At 38.8% G+C, this 24,158-nt stretch overlaps 1 protein-coding gene across 2 annotated transcripts in view; it reads right to left on the bottom strand.

Annotated features, from left to right (window-relative positions):
• NFX1 (nuclear transcription factor, X-box binding 1) overlaps positions 1–24,158 on the bottom strand; it is a 57,453-nt gene that overhangs the window by 18,993 nt on the left and 14,302 nt on the right. Inside the window, exons 6-13 of one of the 2 annotated variants that reach the window (XM_037495312.2) lie at positions 22,357–22,428; positions 21,036–21,175; positions 15,900–15,999; positions 15,599–15,816; positions 9,532–9,629; positions 6,148–6,178; positions 2,205–2,287; positions 1,234–1,342 (exon numbers count right to left, since the gene is read on the bottom strand). In XM_037495312.2, coding sequence (XP_037351209.1) covers positions 1,234–1,342; positions 2,205–2,287; positions 6,148–6,178; positions 9,532–9,629; positions 15,599–15,816; positions 15,900–15,999; positions 21,036–21,175; positions 22,357–22,428 — 851 coding nt within the window. The remainder of the gene's footprint in view (positions 1–1,233; positions 1,343–2,204; positions 2,288–6,147; positions 6,179–9,531; positions 9,630–15,598; positions 15,817–15,899; positions 16,000–21,035; positions 21,176–22,356; positions 22,429–24,158) is intronic. The other variant, XM_037495313.2, reaches the window with a different exon arrangement.

Here is a 24,158-nt window from a genome sequence, read left to right as displayed (position 1 = left end):
CGGGAAAAACAGGCAGACTGACTGAAACACATTGCTGAGGGGAGCAGTGGGCAAGTCAGGAGAGGTCTGCTGCGCCATGTGGGTTGCTCCCTGATTGGGGATCGAACTCGTGCTGCAGTGGCTGCAGACAGCTTCATTGGTTGTGTCTTAACCCCTTGCACCACCAGGGAGGCCCTTCTGGTAAATTTTTAAGGAATGATGTTGGTACTGAGCTATCAAGGGGAATGGAATAATTATCGTGGCTTCCAGTGCTCTTGTGTTAAAACCTCAGATGCCAGGCCTTCTGGCCAAGCACCTGAGATTTCATATTGTTGGAACACTCATCACATCCCTGGGATCTGCTGCTTTCTATAAGTCTGCTGTGGGTGAACCAAGAAAGAAGGCGCAGATTTCTAAAGAAATTATAATTTCAGCCTCCCAGGTGGCGCAGTGGGTTGAGTACCACTCTGTGACATTGTCTGCAGCCTATGCAACGTGGGTTCGATTCCCAGCCGGCCAGGGAGATTCCCACATGGAATCCTGCCTCGCCTGCTGCTCCCCCTCAGCAGTGTCTTCGGTCCGTCTGCCTGTTCTGCTCCCCACTCTGTCTCTGGTGAATTCTCTCACCCTCCTGCGCTTCTGACTATCCCAGTTCTTGTATAAATAAATAAATCTTTAAAAAAAAAATTAGAATTTCATCAAAGATTTTGTGACGATGAGGAAGCTGGTATCTTTCACAGTATAAAGTTATTATGGCATATAAATTTCCTTGGGTTGACTTCCATGGAAACTTGTCATAGACCTGTGTTCTTAAACTATGACACAGAAATAGCTCAAATAACAAATAGTTTCTTTTAACAAACAATTAACAACAACAAAAAAGTACATGAGTTCTAAAACCAAAAAGTTTGAAACTGCCCCTAATACCAGAGAAAGGAGACTGCTGAGGATAGAAATTGGGTCAATATTTAAGAGACAGACAGCGAAAAGAGGCATCCACTAGTGAACCAGACCCCATCCTAGGATCACTGCTTATATACCAAGTTTTATACATTCAAGGACAATACAACACTAGGAATAACAAAAAAAAAAAAAAGAAAAAAAGAAAATATCACCATACCTGAAATACTAAGGTTTAGTTCAGTAATCCACATCAATCTACGCAAACCAATCTCTCAAAACATATTATGTGTGAATTTATAGAAAACTCTTACAATACATATACAGTATATGTACAGTAACATATACACTCACTGGCTTGCCAGCACGTCTGGCAATTCCCACGATGACAAGGTTCTTCACATCTATGAAGGCCACAGCGGAGTTTCCTCCCACAAATCAAAGGACACTTGTGCTCTTTATCCTAGGAAAAGAGATTTATAGTTGTTTACAAATATCACCATTTTATATATTTTTATAAACAGTAAGACTAATGAAAAGGAATTACTTCACATTTATTGGATGAAACGCTATCTGGGATTAGCTTCAAAATACTCAAGGCAAAGGAAATAGGTGGGAATGTAATGAAACAAAACTAGTCTTGAGTTGATCACTACTGAAGTTAGATGTCTATGGGACTCACACTATCTATTTTTATATGTTTGATATTTTCAGTAATAAGAGGAAGTCTTTAAATCTTCAAATACTGTTTTAGAAGTAGGTTTTGATATATTGTACAATTTCATCATCCTTCACCGTGTTATATAAATGACACATATGCACATATGCATGTGAGTATATATGCACTCATGCTATTGGTTACAGCATTATCTTATTTATACACACACAATAACACAGTATTTATTGACTTTACATCCTTTACTTTGTTCTACAGAAATGAATATTTCAGCTGTAATGTGTGCTCCTTTCAAAAATGCTACATTTTGCCTACTGACCTGACTCCAAGAGTATATTAAACCTAAAACCAGAGTTGCTAAGGTCAGACCAGTCTGTTTTGTGGGTCAGAGCATAATCTCCTGTAGGGGACTGTATGCTTATGTATTGGTCTTGCATTCTGAGGCCTTCTATCTTCTTTTTCTTCCTTCACATCGCCAGTGGGTGACTTCTCAATCTGGCTGATGCTTAAAATGGCCCTATCTGCCTCTCTGGGCAACTCTCTGCTGCTCAGGGGACCCCACCTAGTGGTTTCTAAATCTGGGCTACATTCCAAATAGTTGAGGCTTTCAGAATGTAATCTGATCACACCTAATGATAGGTACACTTACCACACAGCATATCTCATTACATTTATGTCGTCCACACAATCGTTTCTTATTACACCGCTTGTCACAGATAAATGTAGCATCTGCTGTGGCCAATTAAAAAGAAAAGGCAAAAGATATGAACATTCATTTAACAAATATTTGAGTGACTACAGGCTGAAGAAATATAAATGTAATAATGTAAATAAATTATATGGTAAAAATGCTTATTAAATATTATAAATATTACAATAGTAAATATTATAAATATTACAATAAACTCATTAAACTTTTTAAAAAAGATTTATTTATTTATTTATACAAGCACTGGGTACAGTCAGAAGCGCGGGAGGGTGAGAGAATTCACCAGAGCCAGAGGGGAGAGCAGAGCAGGCAGAGTGACGAAATACACTGCTGAGGGGAGCAGCAGGCGGCAGGAGAGGTCTGCACGCCATGTGGGACCCTCGCCCGGTGGCCGGGGATCAAACCAGCGCTGCAGAGGCTGCGGGCAGCTTCGCAACCCAGCACTCAACCGCTGCGCCACTGGGGAGGCCCTCATTAAACATTTTTTTTAAAAATCATTTTTTACTTGTCAGATTGTCAAAAAAATAAAGAAAATAAGAAGACTAATACATGGTATGGGTGAAGGTGTGGATAAAAATGCACACTCATAGTGAACGGGAATTTAACTTTCAGAGTACTTTTAGAGTATTTTACTCTAAAAGTAGTTTAACTTTTAGAGTACTCTAAAATAGAATTTTGGAAATTTTAAGGAATCCTTCCTACAGATACACTTTCAAAAGCAGCAAGGGCACCCAAAGCACAAGGAAAATGGAAAAAACCTAACTCCAACTTGATCAAGTTAAACGCTTTTTTGCATCAAATAATAAAGTAAAAAGACAATACATATGAGGAAATATTTGCAAATCATTTATCTTATAAAATACATAAAAAGCGGGCCTCCCTGGTGGTACAAGGGGTTAAGTCTCAGCACAATGAAGTTATCAGCAGCCACTGCAGCATGAGTTGGATTCCCAGCCAGGGAGCTACCCACATGGTGCAGCAGACCTCTCCTGTCTCGTCCGCTGCTCCCCTCAGCAGTGTATTTCAGTCAGTCTGCCTGTTCTACTCCCCACTCTGTCTGGTGAATCCTCTCACCCAACAGCACCTCTGGCCTATACCCCGGTTCTTGTATGCATAAACAAAAATAAATCTTAAAAAATATATACAGAATTATATATATATTACATATATGTATATAAAGCTCTCACAATCAACAACAAAAAGACAACACAACTTTTTAAAATGAGCAATGAATTTAAATAGACTCTTTTCCATAGGAATTATACAATTGCCCAGGAATATAGAGAAATGTTCTACATCATTAGTAATTAGGGAAATGCAAATCAATACCATACTGACCTATCACTTCACAGCCACTTAGAATAACTTTGGGGAAAAAAAAGGAAAACAACAAGTGTTGGAGAAGAAGCAGAGAAATTGGATTCTAACAAACTACTGTTAGTGAAACAGAGAAGTGGAAGTAGGAGGGGGGAATGGGGTGAAGGCGTATTCTCACTTTATATTGTTCATTTATTTACTTTAAAATTAAAAGCAGGGCCTCCCTGGGGGTGCAAGGGATGAAGTCTGATCACTATGACGCTATCTGCAGCCACTGCTGCATGAGTTGGATCCCTGGCTAGGGAGCTGACCCACATGGCACAGCAGACCTCTCCTGTCTTGCCAGCTGCTCTCCTCAGCAGTGTATTTCAGTTAGTTTGCCTGTTCTGTTCCCCACTCTGTCTCTGGTGAGCCCTCTCACCCCAGAACTCTGGTCTGTACCCCAGTTCTTGTACGCATAAGTAAATCTTTAAAAAAAATTACTATCCACAATTTTTACTGCGATTTTTTTTTTTAAAGATTTATTTATTTATGCATATAAGAGCTGGTGTGTAGGCAAGAGATGGGGGAGGTGAGAGGATTCATCAGACAGAGTGGGGAGCAGAACAGGCAGATCCACTGAAATACACCGCCAAGGAAGAGAAGCGGGCGGGACAGGACAGCTCTGCTGCACCATGTGGGTTAGCTCCCCAGCCAGGGATTGAACTCATGCTGCAGTGGCTGCCGATAGCTTGATAGCGCTGTGTCTTTAACGTCTGTGCCACCAGGGAGGCCCCTTTGCTGAGATTTTAAAGTAGATATTTCTAGTTACTTGCCAAACAAGCTACTCCGTATCTTCTGAGGCTAACAGATCCTTAATTTTGCTCAGAAATTGGGCACCCAAGTGTGCCTCAGTTCTAGAAGTGAATGTTGAATAGTCTAGCCTGTCATGGTATTCCTTCCCCTTATTAGCAAAGGATTTAGGAAGGAGTATGTGATACAAAATATGTTGAGAGTCTTTCAGGACCATTTTCTTGCTCTTATAAGATGGAAGAGAAGTTTAAGAATCTCCTTCTTTCCTTTAGATGCTGTTGAGTGAAGAGTCAACTGCTAACAACTGCTAACTTACACTCAGGAGGCAAAAAATCAAGAAAATCAGAGAAGCTGACTATATTCTTATTTACTGACCTTCCAATTAGCTAACCTTGGACTTGTTCTGCCTTCAGACTTCTTGTTATGTAAGACAGTAAGACAGTAAACCCCCCTCCCATTGCTGAAGTCACCTTCCCTTGGGTTTTCCCATGCCTGCAGCCAGAAGCATCCTAACCAAAACATTCTTCCTGATCAGAATAAGAGTTTTTATTTTATTTTTTAAAAAAGATTTATTTATTTATGCATACAAGAACGTGGGTGTAAGCCAGAGGTATGGGGGGGTGAGAGGATTCACAGAGAGTGGGGAGCAGATCAAGAGGATCTACTGAAAGACACTGCTGAGGGGAGCAACAGGTGAGACAGGAGAGGTCTGCTGTGCATGTGGGTTGCTCCCTGGTCAGAAGGGGATTGAACTCATGCTGCAGTGGCTGATGATAGTTTGATAGTGCTGTTTTTAACCCCTGTGCCACCAGGGAGGCCCAAGAGTTTTCATTTTTTGTAAAACTTTATCTTCTATCACTTTTATAAAAAGGTTTTAAGGAAGCTTAAATAAAAGTCTATGTGGTGGATGGCAAAACAAGGGTAGATCCACAACAGAGTAGGGGATCAAGGGCAAAGGAAGAAACAATGTTCTAGGTCTCAAGGTAAAGGAGAATGCTGGCTGCGTCTGTTCCAGGTGTCTCATGTCTATTCAAGCCTTAAAGGGATCAAACATCAGTCACTGTGTAAAATGTTGGCTCCATTAGCTAAAATGTTGGTTTCAATACTTACCTCCACTGCCCTCACCAACAATTATTATGAAAAATTTCAAACATAAATGCCAGACAAAGAAAAACACTGCATGATTTCACTCAAAACGAATAGACAAAACAAATAAATAAAACAAACTTTAAGACTATAAGACTGAATTAGTGGTTACCAGAAAGAGTAAGGCAGTAAATTGGATAAAAGGGGTCGATTGTATGATGATGGACAAAACTTTTAGTGGTAAATTTAATGTAGCATATACAGATGTTGATTTATAATGATGTATACGTGAAATGTTCTACATTATAATACTACGGTACTTAAAGAAAAACAAAAAAAAGGGGAAAAAAGTTAAAGCAATTTCATAGTTAACACCCATATACCCAAACTTAGATTCTATCATTAGTTGCTTTTTCACGTATTTATTCTTCTACCCACCCATCAATTTATCTTAGTTTTTGATGTATTTCAAAGTAAGCTGTAGGCATTAATACACTTCCCCTAAATTTTTCAGATTCTATTAACTAGAATTCATTATTTTTTTCTTTTGAAGAAAAATTACATACAATGGAATACATAAGTCTTAGCAGTATTTTCTCCAAATTCTTACATATAAACAACCCAATCCCCTACCAAAATACAACGCATTCACTCCAGACATCTCCCTCATGCCTTTTCCTAGTCATACCTTCACTTTTGAGACTGGTGCATGGAAGTTCCTATGGGGGAAAAAAAAAAAAAAGAAATAGCAATTACATTAGGAATAAATAACTTAGTTTAATGCTAAATGTAACAATTATCCCCAAATATCCTGTACTTCTTAAGCAGTCAATCACCAACTTCACCTGTCTGGAGTTAGATTAACACAGTCCCTTTATTAATATGCTTTCCTTACAACAGGCCCCCACGTTTACTGACTTTTTGTGTACATACAACAATATTTGTGATATGACCTTCTGGACCTCCAAACTCACAGCACGTAAGGAATTCTAAAATCGGAATGGAAAAGAAGGGCTACTAATGGTATGTAAAGCAAAGTGGAAAACTGCCTGGCAAGGGTATAAGCAGATAAAGCCATTAAAAACAGAGGTAAGGAGGCGAGGCAGACCTCTCCTATCTTGTCCGCTGCTCCCCTCAGCAGTGTATTTCAGTCAGTCTGTCTGTTCTGCTACCCGCTCTATCTCTGGGGAATCCTCTCACCCCCTGCATCTCTGGCCTGTACCTCTTGTATGCATAAATAAATAAATCTTTAAAAAAAAACTACAGATGTAAGGACTGAAAATATGTAACAATCTGGTATCATTTAATGCAGGGGCAAACAGTTTTACACTCGAGAGCACTGGGGACACTGGTGAAATGGCAGTAAGGTGGAATACAGTAGTCCTTTGGCACTTTGTAAAGTTTTATTCCTGTGGTTTCAATTATGTGTGAATGGTCCCAAAGTTCTATCATATGTAATTCTGCTGAGGAATAATCCTGAATAACATATGGGAGAGGGCAGAAATGTAGAAACCAAGTTAGTCACTTGCGAGGGCAGTGAGCCTGGCTGGCTGCCTAGCATCTACATTTGAATTTGGCTTTGATGTCATTTACAGATTGCCATGTACAAACTAGCAAAACGATGAAAACGTTCTTAGTGAAAGTGACTTTGGAGAAAAAAAGGGTAGCTACTGGAGTAGATAACAGAAATGAATAGGTCTAAGAAATTGAAGCTTCTTGGCTAGGAAGATGTTTGAGATAAATTAATGAGTTGTCTGGATTTGATGACATAAAAAAGCACCCCACATGCTCTGTAGAGATGTATCTATAAAGATATACAGTACAAATGACTCATAAAATTGCTTGAGTGAGTGTTCCAGTTAATGCAAACACTGGATTGTACAGAAGAAATGTCATGGAGAGGTATTATAATGGTAGGGAAAGGCAGAGTTCCCATAGATTCCTAAGATAAAATTGAATTACCAATAAACACTTAAATACAGCATTCTTTGTCAAGAGGTAGTAAACATGTCTCAAAGACTCCCACCAAAATGATTAAGGAAACAACCTTTAAAACTTTATGAAATAAATTCTATTTATCTAGAAAGGTCTATCCCATTACAATAGACATTTCAAGAAAAATCTGGCAATGAGGTAATGAATACCAGCATATTTAAGAGACTGGTCACTTTACCAAAGGGTTTAACAATTCATAGTGATAGTGTGCCTGCAATTTCAGAGTTAAGACTTTTATTTGCAGAAACACAATTTTGATGGGGGGAAGGAAACAATTCTGACAAAGCTTTTTGAAGGAATGCACTCAATGACATGGGTCCACTAGTAGAGGGAATAAAGACAGAGAATGATCAAGAAGCAAACAAGCAGAGTTAGAGAAAGTGATATCTGGGGAGAAAAGCAAAATACCAGTAGCCATTTCTGACTCACTCATAGCAAAAATGCTTTTAATTCTTGGTCACCAAGAGCACCTCTGGGCATTACTAAATTTTTTATTTCTAAATCACAGTATTCACAAGTCCTCGAGCTGGTATTTTCAAAATATTAAGTGGTCCTGCACCTACACTCAAAATAGTTACACTATATTTTACCTTTCTCTCAGAACCCCAACCACCATGCATGCTCACACTTATTGTTTCATGTAGACAGCACTACTTTTACATTTTTCCCTTTTGTTCTAAAGCTTACCTATTATCCTAGCTCCCAATTCATGGACTATAGCCCCAGAATCACCTCCAAGTTGACTGTTACCCAGGGCCTGGGGCTATATTTAACAAACAGAACAAACTGCTGAGAATTTTGCCTCCACTAAAGCTTGTACTCCACTGGGACAGGTGCTGATAGGCATTGATATGATCAGAAGCAGGTCAGAGAGCAGAACAGATCACAAGTTAGATGTGCCACAAGTTAGATTACCCTAAAAATTCCACAGGAAGGATGACTCTTCTGGTTATAGACACAGGAATGGGCACTAGTTCCAAGATGGAAAAGATGCCCTGTTTGTAATTATATTACAAAGTCCAATCAAAACCACCAGGGCAAGAAGTAAAAATTGACAGAACATTTGTATAGTGAAGCATTAACCTTAACCAAAGGGAGTTCTGGCCTTTGCCATTGGCTTCTGGGAGATAATCTCTAAATTCTTGGAATATCATGCCCAATAGAAGTGTCATTATTTGCCTCAGACCTTGGGTTACCAGATAGTTTAATATGCTTTAGGGTATAGGGCAGGCCTCACTGATGGTCTCAGGGTGGGGGTCTTTGAATCACATAGTATAAGTAGAACTCTAGTGGGACAGGACCTCATGCCTACATGAGGAAGCCCCAATGAAAACCCAGGTTTGGGTGAGCTTCCTTGGTTGGCAATACTCCATGCTTATTATCACATATTGACGCCAAGAAAGTAATGTTATTACAAATCCTCGAGGAGAGGATAATGGGAAGCTTGTACCTGGTATTTTCTTGGACTCTGCTCTAAATATGGAAATTCCAGTTAGCACTTTCTGAAGCTCTGCCTAAGTGCTTCTTTCTCTTGGCTTTGATTTTAATCTATATTCTTTCCCTGTGATAAACTGTAACGAGGTATACAACAGCTTTGAATGAGCTATATATAGGTCCTTTAAGAAAATTATCAAATCTTGAGGGTGGTCTTGGGACCACTAGACTTTCAGTGAAGGTGGTCAGGTGGACTGTTCTAATTCAGCAATTGTCTAAACTCTTATACAGTGGGTGTCAGAAGTGAACACCACCTTGTGGACTATGTTCTCTCTAACTTCGTAGAAGAGCTGGTGTTCTTCTCTTCCAGTGTTTACCATTATCTCACTTGTATTTGGTAGAGTTATTTGTCTATTTGCCTTATCTTTATTACTGGCCTCTGAGTCATGAGTGCTGGACCCTCCTCAATGCCCATCCTACAACTGGTCTGGTTGTAGGAGGTGTCAGTATACACTGACTGCATTGAATGAATCATAAATTGTATGACAGGAATAAAACTGAACTTATTTTGATTCCTTCCCTCCCATGATCTCCAATTTAAAAGGCATTTGTGCCAACAACTCTAGCACTGCTGAGAACTTACCTTTGTTCTGAAAGAGCACCTGCAGGAAATGACTGATGTGCGAGAGCATGGTCCACAGTCTCCTTCGTGGCAGAGCTTCTCACAGGTATGAATGAAATCTTTAATAAAAATGAAAAGAGTTGAGAATGAAAATTGTAACTACTTATTTTCAGACCCCCAAGTTCACTAGTCACACGGGTCTTCCACCTTATTGCCTGCAACTTCAGAATCAGAGTATAGGGAAAGAAGGGCGTGGCAAATGCCTCGTGCCCATCTTTCCTTTATTCAATAGGCTGTTCCCTTTCTGGTGAGAACAGGACCCAGCATTCGTCATTAGAATGTGCTTTGGAGGGCTTCCCTGGTGGCACAAGGGGTTGAGACACTGCCTATGGAGCTGTCTGCAGCCTCTACAGAGAGAGTTCGATCCCCTGGGCCGTCCAGGGAGCTACCCACGTGGCACAGCAGACCTCTCCTAACTTGCCCCTCAGCAATGTAGTTCAGTCAGTCTGCCTATTCTGTCCCTCACTCTGTCTCTGGTGAGTCCTCTCCCCACCCACCTCTGGCCTGTACACCAGCTCTTGTATACATAAATAAATAAATCATTAAAAAAAAAAAGAAATTATGCTTTGGAGTATGAATATGCTTTGGAGTGCATGATACTTTGCCTAAGACAAAGAACAGATCTTTTCTTTCTTCTTTAGGCTCCAAGTTTCCAAGTTAGACTTGACTCTCCTTAAAATTGTAGCCATGGGTGCTATTACTAATGTACTGTTGCCTGAAACTCATCTGGAGATTTACAAATTACTGGAAACCATGATCCATAACCTCACTGACTTGAATTCTCTGAATACCTGGTGATTAGTGTTCTGTCATTAATTCTGTTAAGGTGAGTTAAGGATAAGTCCTATTTAAAATTTCGAGGACCCCCTCAGAGTTGTGGGTCTCTTTTGATGACTGCTATTTACATGACTTATCTTTTCCACAACTTTTTACCTTCAGCCTAACTGTATCTAAAGTCTGTTTCCTGATGGTAACATATAATCAGATCTTGTTTCTTTTTTAAATTCTGCTTGATAATTTCTGTTTTCAACTGCTTAATCCATTACATTATTAGTGATATAGTTGGATTTATGTTTGCTGTTTTACTTTTAGTTTTCTGCCTTACCTCTGTTTTGTTAATCTAATCCTCTTTGACTGCTTTCTTTTGCATCAATTATTTTCTAGTGTAACATCTTTTTTCCTTTCATGCTACTTTTTACTGTATTTCTTGGAGTAATTTCTCCCCCCTCATTTTTTATATATATATATATACACACACACTCCCCCATTATATATATTTATTAATATATATTTATATTTATTATAAATATTTATTATAATAAATATATATATTTATTATATATATATTTATCATCCTTCATTTTTGTACAATGTATGATTTCCCATAAAATTCCCACCACCAATTTACCCGTGCACCATTACCATTGTCTCCTGTGCTCTTCCCACTTCTGTACTGATCCTTCTCCCTCCTTGTCCCCTAGAGAACGTCTCTGGTAGCCTGTTGATTTTGATTTTTACTATTGGAGTAATTTCTTAATGGTTACTCTAGGGCTTACAATTTACACCTTATCAGCATCTACTTAAGATTTATACTAACCTAATTCCAGCGAGATATAGAAGCCTTACTCACATTAGCTTTACTCCCTCTTCTCTTCTGTGTCACTGCTCCACATATTAGTGGGTTGTCAGAAAAGTCATAACCTATTTTTCTTTGAAAACACAGAAAAAAATGTGCCAGAGTTTTCTGACAACCCAATACATCTATAGCAGTACACTGTTATAATCATTATTTTTTATGTGATCTATTGAAAAAGTAGAGAAAAAAATGAGAGTAAGTATATATTTTTAGTTTTGTTGTATTTATCTTATTTTCGTTTCTGTTTTTTTTCATTTGTTCCTGCAGATCTGAGTTACCATCTGGTATCACTTCCTAACTCTAATACAACGTTGATCCCACCCACCTCCTTTGCTATTATTGCCAGAGATTATTTCTATATGTTACAGCCTTTAAAATACAATTACATACATATTGTCTTATGTAACTGTTTTTTAAAAAGTTGAGAAAAGAAATATTCAATTACATTGTCTCTTGTAATCATATTATTACCCTTACTCTTTGGTTTTTCATGAATTTACATTTGGGTTTACTTGCTTTCAGTCTAAAGAACTTCCTTTATTGTATATTGTAAAGTAAATATGTTAGCATTGAATTGCTTTTAATCTTCATTTTTGAAAGATAGCTTCACTGGATATAAGATTCTTAATAGGCAATTTTTTCTTTCAGCACTTTGAATAAGTCATCCCACTGCCTTCTGGTTGTTTCTTCATTGTTTCTGATTAAAAGTTGGCTGATAATCTTACAAGGTTTCCCTTGTATGTGATAAGTCATTTTTCTCTCTGCTTTCAAGATTTTCTCCTTGTCAATGGCTTTCAGCATTTTTACTGTGCTCTAGGTATGGATCTTTCTGAATTTACCCTATTAGAAATTGATGAGCTTCTTTGATGTGTAGATTGTTTTCCAGTAAAGCTAAAGTTTCCTGCCATTATTTCTTTGACTATCTTTCTGTTCCTTTCTTCTCTCAATATTCCCATTACATATGTTAGTAAATTTAAAGATGTGCCACTTTTCTCTGAGGCACTGTTCAATGTTCTTCATTCTATTTTCTTTTATATAATCTCTACCAATCCTTGACATTCACTGAATCTTTTTTTTTCTTAAGATATGCAAAGATTTTTCACACTATTCTGTTACAATAAGACAAAAAATTAGTGAAAGCAAAGCAACTTACTGGAATATAAAGACCTACGTGAGTACCATTAATGGAGAAAGGGACTATTTTCCATTACCAGTAATTTCCCTTGTCCATCTCTACTTGCCATAAATCAAAACATACCATAGGCTATTCAGTTTTTTAAGAAACACAGCATGTTTGTGCACATATACAAGTTATTTTATATACAAGAATGGTGAAGGGAAAAATAGAAAAAACTACGTTATAGTAGTTAAGATGTGGTCATTGATCCTTTCTTCTTCTATTAGTTTTTTGTTGTTTGCTTGATTATTCGTGAGTTGGCTAGGCTATTTTAGTAGTCTATTTCCCCCAAGGTATGAAGCCACTGGTGCCTTTCTGAATGACAGTCTTGAGAGTGCACCCTGAGATGACAAAGGTTTCAGAGGACTGACAGTCTCTTTTCCTGATATCTCGGTTAAGCATATGCCCCATTTGGGATTAAATTCAGCCCTGAGGCCTACTGCTGGATTATTACTCTACTGGTTTTCAGTAATGCCCTGGGGCATAAAACCCAACAATCTGGTCCAATGTAATTAGAGCAGCAGTAGTCTTTGAAACAAGTCTGTGAGGCTTATTCTGACTCCAGGAGGGCTTGCTCCTTTTTAGGTATCTCTTGGTTATTTCTGGTTAACTAACTGCTCTTAAGAGGAGCTATTGTGGGGCTTCCCTGGTGGTGCAGGGGTTAAAGACAGCGCTATCAAGCTATCACCAGCCACTGCAGCACGAGTATGATCCCTGCAGGCCAGCGAAACCCACATGTCACGGCAGACCTCTCCTGCCATGCCTGCTGCTCTCCTCAGCAGAGTAGATCTGCCTGTTCTGCTTCCCATTCTCTCTCGTGAATGCTCTCACCTCCCGCACCTCTGGATTATACCCCAGTTCTTGTATGCATAAATAAATAAATCTTAAAAAAAAAAAAAAAAAAAAGAGGAGCTATTGTTTCCCAAAACTTCCCATTTCAAAGGAACGTCAGTTTTTTGGGAAGTACTTTGGACCTCTCTTTTTAATGGACTCTCCCCCTAGGAAAGATCTTGGTCGCTACTCTGAGTATTAGGTGGGACAACAGCCACTGCTTTTCTTGGCTTGCAACAAGCATGGAACTTTTGCCCTCCAAGTGAGCTTAGGTGACGGTGATTGGGATCCCAGAATTCTCATCTGTTATGACTGATTTAGAAGCTTCCCTCCCATGGACAAAACTGTGGAGGAAGGGGGCCCTGACGGCTCAGCTGTGCTACCAGAAATTTAGCCTCTTCAGCTTGGAGTTGGAGAGGATTAAAAATGCTAGTAGCTCGCGCCTCCACTGAGATGTGATAACCCTTGACTGGAAGCTGAGAGTAGAGAAAGTGTCTTTGGGTACACTCATCCAGAGTAGAGCTTTTGAGCTGGAGTAGGGGAGGAAGGGATTTTAAGTAGTGCTTTTTAATAGTTTTCTTCAGCTTTACTTGTTTTCCTGGGGAGTGAGTTCCACAAATAACCTCACACTACCATCCTGAGAGTAGGACTCCACCTGCTCCCTTACACTACAGTTATATATCTAGATGGAAATTTCCTACTGGGTGAGATACTGAAAGATCTAAACAAACTTTCTATAGATAAGCCAGTCTGAATAAACTTAAGAGTTTATTCATTACCACTAGCCATGGGCTTTGTCTGAGTTTCTCAATTCAACTCAGCCTAGTTCCTTAGAATTTTTCCATGATTGAAATTCTGCTTTAGTATGGTGGTTTACCCCCAGCCCCTTTACCAGCTCTTGTCTCACCCCCAGGTCTGTTCATACTGACTTACTGTGCTTCTCTTGCGCAAGTCCTCCCACATTACCCATTTACATTTCCTCTTTCCCTCATAGCCAGCAAGATCTCATAGCCTCAGGATAGGATTTCTGGTGATTATATATGAAATTCTTACAAAAATGACCCATTGGCTTTCTGAAAAGGGAAGACATTATCATCCTTGATTTGCTCTCCATTTCACAGGGCTTATTTAAAGATACATTTTCACATTAGCCACACAGAATCAACAGATAACTGATTTTCCTGATGCAGTTAGAACATGCATAAATATATGAGGAGAGCATTTCTCCTCTATACATAATTTTAAAGTCAGATTGAAAATAAGAATTAGGAAGGGTGCTTCTATTGCTTCCTGCTGGCACCTGGGAGAAATGTGAATTCTCTATCTTTGATAAAAATGGAAACCAAATTTAAAGATTCTAGCTTTTCCTGAATCAGTTGTAAGAACACCTCTCTTCATCACACATTGCCCACTTTCATTTTTCTAAACAGAGCCTTTGAACGCCCACTCAAAAGAGAAATTTCAAAACTGCACACACATTTTCCTAAGTACTACCTCAGAAAGTTTCAGAAATTCAGAGCTAATTTCAACTAACCTTTTCTAGTTTCTATAGTCAAGAAATCAGAAGCCATAAGTCAGAAGAAAAGCAGCGATGGGTATGCTAAATTAAGCACCAAGAAGAAAATAAACAACAAAAAACTTTTAACAAGTAGACAACAATTCAAACTACGCAGAGGTAAGGAAGACTGCCTGAGACCCCATAAGTAGGCCCTGAGGGCATCGCTGTTCTCAATATAAGGTAACTAGAGTTCAGGAAAATGACGACTCTGAGTCAATAAAGAGAAAGAAATTATCTAGAGTAACCGCTATTTGAATAAAGAGGAGAAAGCAAATTTTAGAAAAATGTCCATCCAAAATGATGCTCAGAAAGTACTACTGTCAGGTAGATGGAAAACTAAGCTATTGAGAATGACATTTCTTAAGTGGTCCAAATGGCTGAAGTTTTACTAAGAATTTTAGTTCTTAAACATCTCACCCGTAATTATTTTAACATGTTCCTGTTGTATGAAAATGTCTTTAAATGCTTGTTGAATGCTGGATTAGCAAAAGGATATCTGGTGCTCATATTAGTATGGGCTACTAAGAGAAATAATAAATGCCAAGGAATAGTATCTCACCACAATTATCCTGAGTTAGGAAGAAAATGCCCAAATCAGACAGAGAAACTGAGTAAATGTGAATTTTAACAACTATACTCTAAGTAGGAAAGAAAACGTACCCACACAAATTTGACCAGAATATTTAGAAAATCCTCTACTATAAATGCAATTTAAATTTTTGCCTAAGTATTCTGCCTATTACTACTATGCCTAAGTGGTCATTATACCAAACATTTACATTCATACATTCATATTTTTAAAGGTAACTTTATGCCTACTAGTTACCTAAGGAACCACAAGGCAGAGGCTTGCCGCACACTTTTCCACATGAAGGGACAGGATCCATGCATGTTTTCCGAGCACTACTTCCAAATTCTAGTAATTGGCTGAGAGGAGTTTGACCACAAGGGCAACAGCGCACCAACTGGGGGAGTCGTGGGCATGGCTGGCAGGGCTGAGGGTGGCACACTTGAGAACACATATGGTTCCCACACTTCAAGTCCCTGTTAAGAAAAACAACAGACTATTATATAATTGTTACATAAAATACAGCTTTATTCTAACTGAGATAAACATAAAGCCTTACTTGCCACATATCTTTAAACAGCCAAAGTCCCCAAATCCATCAGACTTTCCTACATCTGTTCCACATAACACATCTCGGGAGGTACTGCCACAGTAGCACACTTGAAGACAATTTCAAAAACAAAAGGTTAATAACCTGTCTAAGCTCTTAAAATATAACAATCTATAAGAAAACACAAAATTTTAATGATTAGTGTTGATCAGACATATAGCTTATATAGTAGTTCTAAGACTTACCTAAGAGGTTCATCATAGGAAGAGGGGGAAGGCCTTGTTAGACTATGTCATATCTTGAGATGCCTCTACAGCAAATCCCAAAAACAGCATTAAAGTGAAGCAGCGCTCTAAATTGAGACACTACTATCTGGTTGGTCCATAAGGTCATGGTTGAAAGCTACATATCATTAGGACTCCCTGGGGTCCTCTGGAGATATCAGACTAAGTTGGAGGCAATGGAGGCTAAGCTGGGGTAGTGGTGGATGAACTGAACACTGTATCTCCCTTACCCCCATCCTTACTTCAACCCAAGTAGCAAGGATTTAATACTTTATATACTGGGATTCACATAACATGCTTGGGGAGTCTCTGCTGCTAAAAAGAAGTCCCCTCAGCAGTGTATTTCAGTCAATCCGCCTGTTCTGCTCCCCACTCTGTCTCTGGTGAATCCTCTCACCCCTCGAGCCTGTGGCTTGTACCCCAGTTCTTGTATACATAAATAAACAAAATCCTTAATAATTTGTAGTCTATACTAAGGAATATGAAGTAATCATGCTTGAGTATTTATACTTAGTAAAAGGTTTCAAATAACATGAAACTTTTATTTGCTAAAAAAGAGAATCCAGTCTAATATTTATAGTTTTTCCTGTGCAAGAAATAATGGATTCCTTTATTTCTTTTTTTTTTCTTTTTTTATAGAGGCATGTTTATTTATTTATTTGTTTGTTTGTTTGTTTTGTTTATACATGCACTGGGTACAGTCAGAAGCACGGGAGGGTGAGATAATTCACCAGAGCCAGAGCGGGGAGCAGAGCAGGCAGAAGGACCAAAGTACACTGCTGAGGGGAGCAGCGGGTGGCAGGAGAGGTCTGCGCACCATGTGGGACCCTCCTCCGGTGGCCGGGGAGCAGCCGGGGATTGAACCGGTGCCGCTGAGGCTGCAGGCAGCTTCGCAACCCAGCGCTCAACCGCTGCGCCACCGGGGAGGCCCCGGATTCCTTTATTTCTTGAGGTCACAATAAATATGTGTTAAGTTTAAGGAGTTATGTTTCTGACATATTAATATGTAATGATGTCTGATATGGATTAATTTTCATCAACTCACAAGTCTCTTTATCTCCTTAAAAATCAATCTATGCGGGCCTCCCCCGTGGCGCAGCGGTTGAGCGCTGGGTTGCGAAGCTGCCCGCGGCCTCTGCGGCGCCGGTTCGATCCCTGGCTGCTCCCCGGCCACCGGAGGAGGGTCCCACATGGCGCGCAGACCCCTCCTGCCGCCCGCTGCTCCCCTCAGCAGTGTGCTTCAGTCCTTCTGCCTGCTCTGCTCCCCGCTCTGGCTCTGGTGAATTCTCTCACCCTCCCGCGCTTCTGACTGTACCCAGTGCATGTATAAACAAAACAAACAAACAAACAAATAAATAAAACATGCCTCTATTAAAAAAAAAATTAAAAATAAATAAATAAATAAAATTAATGAAGATTCTTGATTTTTACAGTAATATTCCATCTTCCAGTAAGTACATGTACAGCTTCACTCCATTCTAAAACTCATTCATTCAATAAAGACCTACTGAATGAATTAACATAGGTGTAGAAAATGCAATCAATATTAATGTAACTAGTCAAATCCTAGCAACTTGGTAGCTTTTACAGGCAGGTTTTTCTTTACTAAGTTTCTGCTCAGACATTCAGAGCTTTTTGCAGAAGTATGAGCAGATAGCTGTGAATAAAAAAAAGGTCAGAAAATTCTGACAACTGAAACAAAATGGAGTCTTGCTTCAATCAGGAAATAATCTGAGAGCAATACTAAAAAGTTCTGTGCTTTGGTATAAGAGACAGAGATATGAGCTGGTGACAAGAATTAGGTGAATTCACAGCTCGCTGAAGAGTATTAGGAACCAGACAGACCGCAGGAAGCTCTCTGCCGACAGTTTTAACCTTTTCAGCATTTTTACCAATGAATGAAGGAATGTTTATTAAACCTCAAAATAAAGCTAAAGAGGATCCTAGGGGAGTTACAATTTGAGAAGATAAACTACACTCAAGGTCAAAACACTTCACTAGATATTTTCTGTGACCAAAAGAAAAAAGCCCTCTTGAGTTTTAAAAAATATCAACTACACAAAACCAAAAAGGATCAGGCTGAGATCTGAACAAATTTGTATGAAAAAAGACCTAGGTGATGTCACTAAGTAAAAAAGCCCAACATGAACAAAGAGCTAAAAATGGTCTAGATCAAAGGGACTTTTTCACACCACAGTTTCTATACCAAGACCAAAATGCCAGTTTATATCTAACAACTGCTTTGTCTCAAATTGGATTTGAGGCAGTATATAAGGATGTATAAAATATAACAAAAACATAAAAGACATGAAAACAACTGTAAGAATACATAACAAATCATAAATAGTCACTATAAAGATAGAGACTAGGTCAATTATATAGGTTTCCTAAAATAAAAGCAATAGTTTTGAGGAAAAAAACAGTTTCGTAACTAAGACCAGCCAGGAATTTCTCAAGAGGATCCATAAAGAGAATGAGTAACAGGTAACACATTCCTTACATAAAATCCTTGTACCACACATCACAGAACATTTCATAGGTCTGTTTTTTTGTAAGTACAAACAAACATCAATATCATCAAACCAAAGTATAAACTCTACTGGGCAGTGGTACATTAGAGCCCAGGATCCCTGCAGGGTAGGGGCAGTCATCAAAAGAGGAATCATACATTACATGGTCCTTTGTGACTCCTTTCATATAATGTTCTGAAGTTTACCTATTTTGTAGCATATATCAACATTTTTTTCTATGGCTGAATGATAGTCCATTGTATGGCATGCCAAATTTTATCACCAGCTGATAATATGCATTGCTTTCACATTTTTACAATTTGAATAATGTTGTTATGAACATCCATTTGTAAGTCTGGTGTGGACATATATTTCCATCTGTCTTGGGTATATGCCTAGGAATGGAATTGCTGGGTCACATGGTAATTCCATGTTTATAACCTTTTAAGGAACTGCTAGACTGTTTTCTAAGTGGCTATATTATCTTTCACTCTTACTATAGCTTTAATTAATTTACATTTCCTTAGTATTAAAGGTTTTAAGCACCTTTCATGCATTGATAAGCCATTTATAAATACTCTTTAGTGAAGTCAAGTCTTTCAGTGTTTAAACGACTTATTCTTTTTTGTTGTTGCTGGTTTCTGGGGGTATTTTATTCTAGATACAATATACAATTTATTCATTTACCTAATAGTATCTTTGATCAACAGAAATTTAAAATTTTTTTTCTTTTACAGTTAGTGTTTTGTTGTTGCTCTAAGAAATCTTTGCCTAACCCTAAGGTCATGAAAATATTCTCTTATAAAGTTTCATCTTGGTGCTTGATGTTTCCTGATTTTACATTTAACTTACAGATCCATGAAGAATTAATTTTTATGTAAAGAGTGGGCCAATGATTGAGACTTTTCCCTCATACACACACTCGGTTGTTCTAGCAACCTTTGTAAAAAGATTCTCTTTCACTGAATTAACTTTTTTTTAATCAATTTTTTAAAATTTTTAAATTTATTTATTTATTTAATAAATTTTATTTTTATATTCCCCATACAATTGCAATCCCCTTATTTTGACCCCAATCCCTCCCCTCCCCGCCCCCCACTCCCCATAGAGTGTCTCTGGTTCATAGTTGTTTGTTGATTTTGATTTTCACTTTCTTATAGTTATTCATTTTCCTGGTCCCTTATTTAAGTTTTCTAGATTCCTGCTATGAGTGAGACCATCGGGTATTTTTCTTTTTCTTTCTGGCTTATTTCGCTGAGCATGATCCCTTCCAGCGCCATCCATGTTGCTGCAAATTGCATGTGTTTATCTTTTTTGAATGCTGATTAATATTCCATGGTGTGTATGTATCACATCTTCTTGATCCAGTCATCTATTTTTGGGCATTTGGGTTGTTTCCAAAGCTTAGCTATTGTAAACAGTGCTGCTATAAACATAGGGGTGCAGGTGCTCTTTGGAATTGATGTTTCTGTGTCCTTTGGGTAAATACCTAGGAGTGGAATTGCTGGATCATATGGAAGCTCTATGTTTAGTAGGTCCAGAAATCTCCACACAGCTCTCCATAGTGGTTGGACCAGTTTGCACTCCCATCAACAGTGCAGGAGAGTTCCTTTTTCTCCACATCCTCGCCAACATTTGTTGTTGCTAGTTTTTTTAATATGTGCCATTGTCACTGGTGTAAGATGGTATCTCATGGTATTAACTTTTAACTTGGCTGAAAATCAACTGACTGTATTATATGTGACACCTGTTATCTGGATTCTATTCTCTTCCATTGATCTAAGTAGTCTATCTTTCCACCAAAAACTGCCTGTTACTGTTACTTTATAAGTCTTGAAATCAGATGTTTAAACTTTTTAATGTTGTTCTTTTTCAAGATTATTTTCACTTTTCTAGGTCCTTTTTCATGTATTTATTTTTAAAAATTTCCCAGGAGGAAAATGGTATGGTGGATAGATCTGGACTTTAAGCAGTAAACTTTACTTAGTATATATACATGTTGATTCTCCACAACGAACACCTGAAACTTACATAATATTATTATACTGCTACTTCAACTTATAATTTCATGTAAAAAAAAACAAACAAAAAAAAAAAACTCCCAAGGAGTTACTCTTAAACAACATTAAAAATCCAAATTCTATAGGACAATGACGTATATTGGTTTTAGGTAATTAAAATAACGAAGATCATCTAAGCATTAACAATCTCCAGTTTGCTCTACCCCAGGTACCAGAGTCAAGGAAACCTTTGTCACTACAAGTTTCAGAGCAATCCTGTCATTGAGATAACCATAACTAAAGTTCTAGAAAAATGTGCAAGTACTGCTGGTTGGTGGATCCACCACTTACCCTGGTTCAGTATGACCCGACAAGGCTGGCACTGACCCCCATGGCACAGCTCAGCACAGTGGTGCTGACCACAATTCAAAACATTCTCACATGGGTTAGAGCAGTGGACTGAAACAGTCTGACCACAGCGAACTGTGTGCCTGTAAAGATAATGATGTAAAGACAGCATTAGTTTAACATTCAGTATCCGGTATATGTGATTTCTGAGTTTTACTGAAGCAGCCTGTAGGAAGGGAAAAGTCGGGTGCTCCCACAGTTTCTTACACATGGGCTTCTTCATTTTGGGTTGAGGGCAGGATGGGGAGAGGGCAAGGTAGTTATAATTACATACTCAGACTGAAAGCACAAGTGAGTCTCCTGGGACATAGCACTTTGGCATCTTACGCAGCTATAATACCTGATGTCAGTATGAGGCAATCAGTCTGGCTTTGTTCTAATAAATATTCTGATTTTGCTGACTTACTAGCTAAAAAAGGGTATTAGGCCAGTGCTTTGCAATAACTTTCTTTAGGTATCATTCCAGGTCAACAGTTTATAGAGTTTGAAGTCTACTCTTTACAAAGAGTTTTAATCTATCCCTTATTTCCACCTCAACTACATATTTTGTTTTAGAATCTGGGGTAACTTATTCTTTCCTTCAATGACATTGAGTAAGATTCTTCTAGATGTCAGATTTTGTGCTAGGCGGTTCAATTATCTCAGCCTCCCGGACCTTAATAGACCTGAGTTCAATTCCTGGTTCTTTCACCCACTAAAGAGGTTAAAGAAAAAGGTCAGTTACCCTGGCATTTCATCAGAAATGAGTAATATCACTTTTTTTTTTTTTTTTTATAGAGGCATGTTTTTATTTATTTATTTGTTTGTTTGTTTGTTTTGTTTATACAAGCACTGGGTACAGTCAGAAGCGCGGGAGGGTGAGAGAATCCACCAGAGCCAGAGCGGGGAGCAGAGCAGGCAGAAGGACCGAAGTACACTGCTGAGGGGAGCAGTGGGCGGCAGGAGAGGTCTGCGCGCCATGTGGGACCCTCCTCCGGTGGCCGGGGAGCAGCCGGGGATCGAACCGGCGCCGCAGAGGCCGCGGGCAGCTTCGCAACCCAGCGCTCAACCGCTGCGCCACCGGGGAGGCCCAGAAATGAGTAATATCACTTTTAAGACTATAAAATGGGATCAGGGGCAGCACAGGAAACTACAATTTATAGAGCAGTAATAGTCATACCTACCATTAAATTAAAGCTGCCTATTAGTATTTTGTTTTAGAAATTATCATATAAATCATCAATGTAGAAATTAAATCTTCCATAGAGTATAATTCCAACCTTACCTGGTCCGTCCACATTCACATGTTTTAGTCATAAAGGCAGGGCAGGGTGGGCAGGGTCCAGGATGACAGAGACTAAAAAAGAAAGGCTTCAATGAATGAATAAAACATACCCATGTATCGAAATCTGAACAAAGCTGACCTAACTGAGTTCTACTGTGAATATGACAACAAATAAACCTACTGTGAAATGTATTTTTTTTAAAGATTTATTTATTTATGCATACAAGAGCTGGGGTACAGGCCAGAGATGTGGGGAGTGAGAGAATTCACCAGAGACAGAGTGGGGAACAGAACAGGCAGACTGACTGAAATACACTGCTGAGGGGAGCAGCGGGAGAGCCAGGAGAGGTCTGCCTCGCCATGTGGGCTGCTCCCTGGCTGGCCGGGGATCGAATTCATGCTGCAGAGGCTGCGGATTGCTTCATAGTGCGGTGCTTAGCCCCTTGCGCCACCAGGGAGGCCCTGTGAATTGTTTTTTTTTTTTTAATGTATTTAACCTACATATTTTTTTTTTTAAAAGATTTATATATTTATGCATATAAGAGCTGGGGTACGGGCCAGAGATGCGGAGGTGAGAGGATTCACCAGAGACAGAGTGGGGAACAGAATAGGCAGATTGACCGAAGTACACTGCTGAGGGGGAGCAGTGGGCGAGGCAGGAGAGGTCTGCTGCGCCATGTGGGTAGCTCCCTGGCCGGCTGGGGATCAAACTCATACTGCGGAGGCTGCAAATTGCTTCATAGTGTGATGCTTAATCCCTTGTGTCACCAGGCAGGCCCTCTGTGAAATGTTTTAATATTTGTCTAAGGTTGATTAAACAAAGATATCAACAATGTTTTTACAGCATTATCATCTTATAATACTTGACTAGGAAAGTAAAGTCCATGTCAAAATACTACTTTTACTTGAGTCTAATAGTCAAAGATCACATTTTCAAACATGGTTTTGGCTCACTGAGAGCAGAGTGCAGGGATAAAAAGCAGCTTTCCCTCAGGTTAAGTGGCAAGATGGCCAATGGAGTCCTTCAGAAGATCAGGACCTGAACAAAAGTAGCAGTGCTCTAATCTACTAGGTTCATGAGAATTATAGGCATTTTCTCATCAGTTAATGAGATAATAACCAGATGGAGAGCTAACAACGGAAACCATAAAAAGAACATTAAGTGAGTAGAAACACCCTGGTAACATGGGAACAAAGGGAAGGACTCATGGGAAGAACTGGCTGTACTGATATGCGGCAGGACAAGACCTCTGAACAGAATGTTTTTCATAGGAGTTTTGATACGTATTTATATATGCAGATGCCTGGGAAATTACACACTGGTTTAGCAATAACACTACTTAATCGAGTAGATAACAGAATTTGGTATAAAAACCAGGCCTATGAAGTGGTCTGGCTGGATTTTTTTATGTGACTCTCAAGCCAGTTTTAATAACCCCCTAATAAGCTTTAAACACTGAAAACAAACTAAGTAGAAGTGCCTAGTTTTCTAAGATGACCCAATTACAGACAGAACCCAAAAAGACATAAATTTAAAGATTAGTGTGTCTTTAAAAATGAGTATCACTTTATTATATATTTCATATGATATGCCTTAATTAACCCTTTCAGGTGACATTATTTCCACAACTGCACATTTCACAGCTTTAGAATGACAAATAAACTACTGGTCAGGTATGGATGACTCCAAGTTATTTCAAATGTCCTTGAGGCCTGCACCCAATTCCAGTAATTTTAACCTTTAGAGAGCAGTGATTTGCAACAAAGCTACATAGTAGAATCATCTGGAAATCTTAAAACTA

The sequence above is a fragment of the Talpa occidentalis genome, unplaced genomic scaffold (genome assembly GCF_014898055.3).
Source record: "Talpa occidentalis isolate TD23 unplaced genomic scaffold, MPIMG_talOcc4v2.1 talOcc4.7, whole genome shotgun sequence".
Taxonomy (NCBI): Eukaryota; Metazoa; Chordata; class Mammalia; order Eulipotyphla; family Talpidae; genus Talpa; species Talpa occidentalis.
The sequence above is the reverse complement of the archived record's forward strand: the minus strand, read 5'-3'. Positions and strand labels throughout refer to the sequence as shown.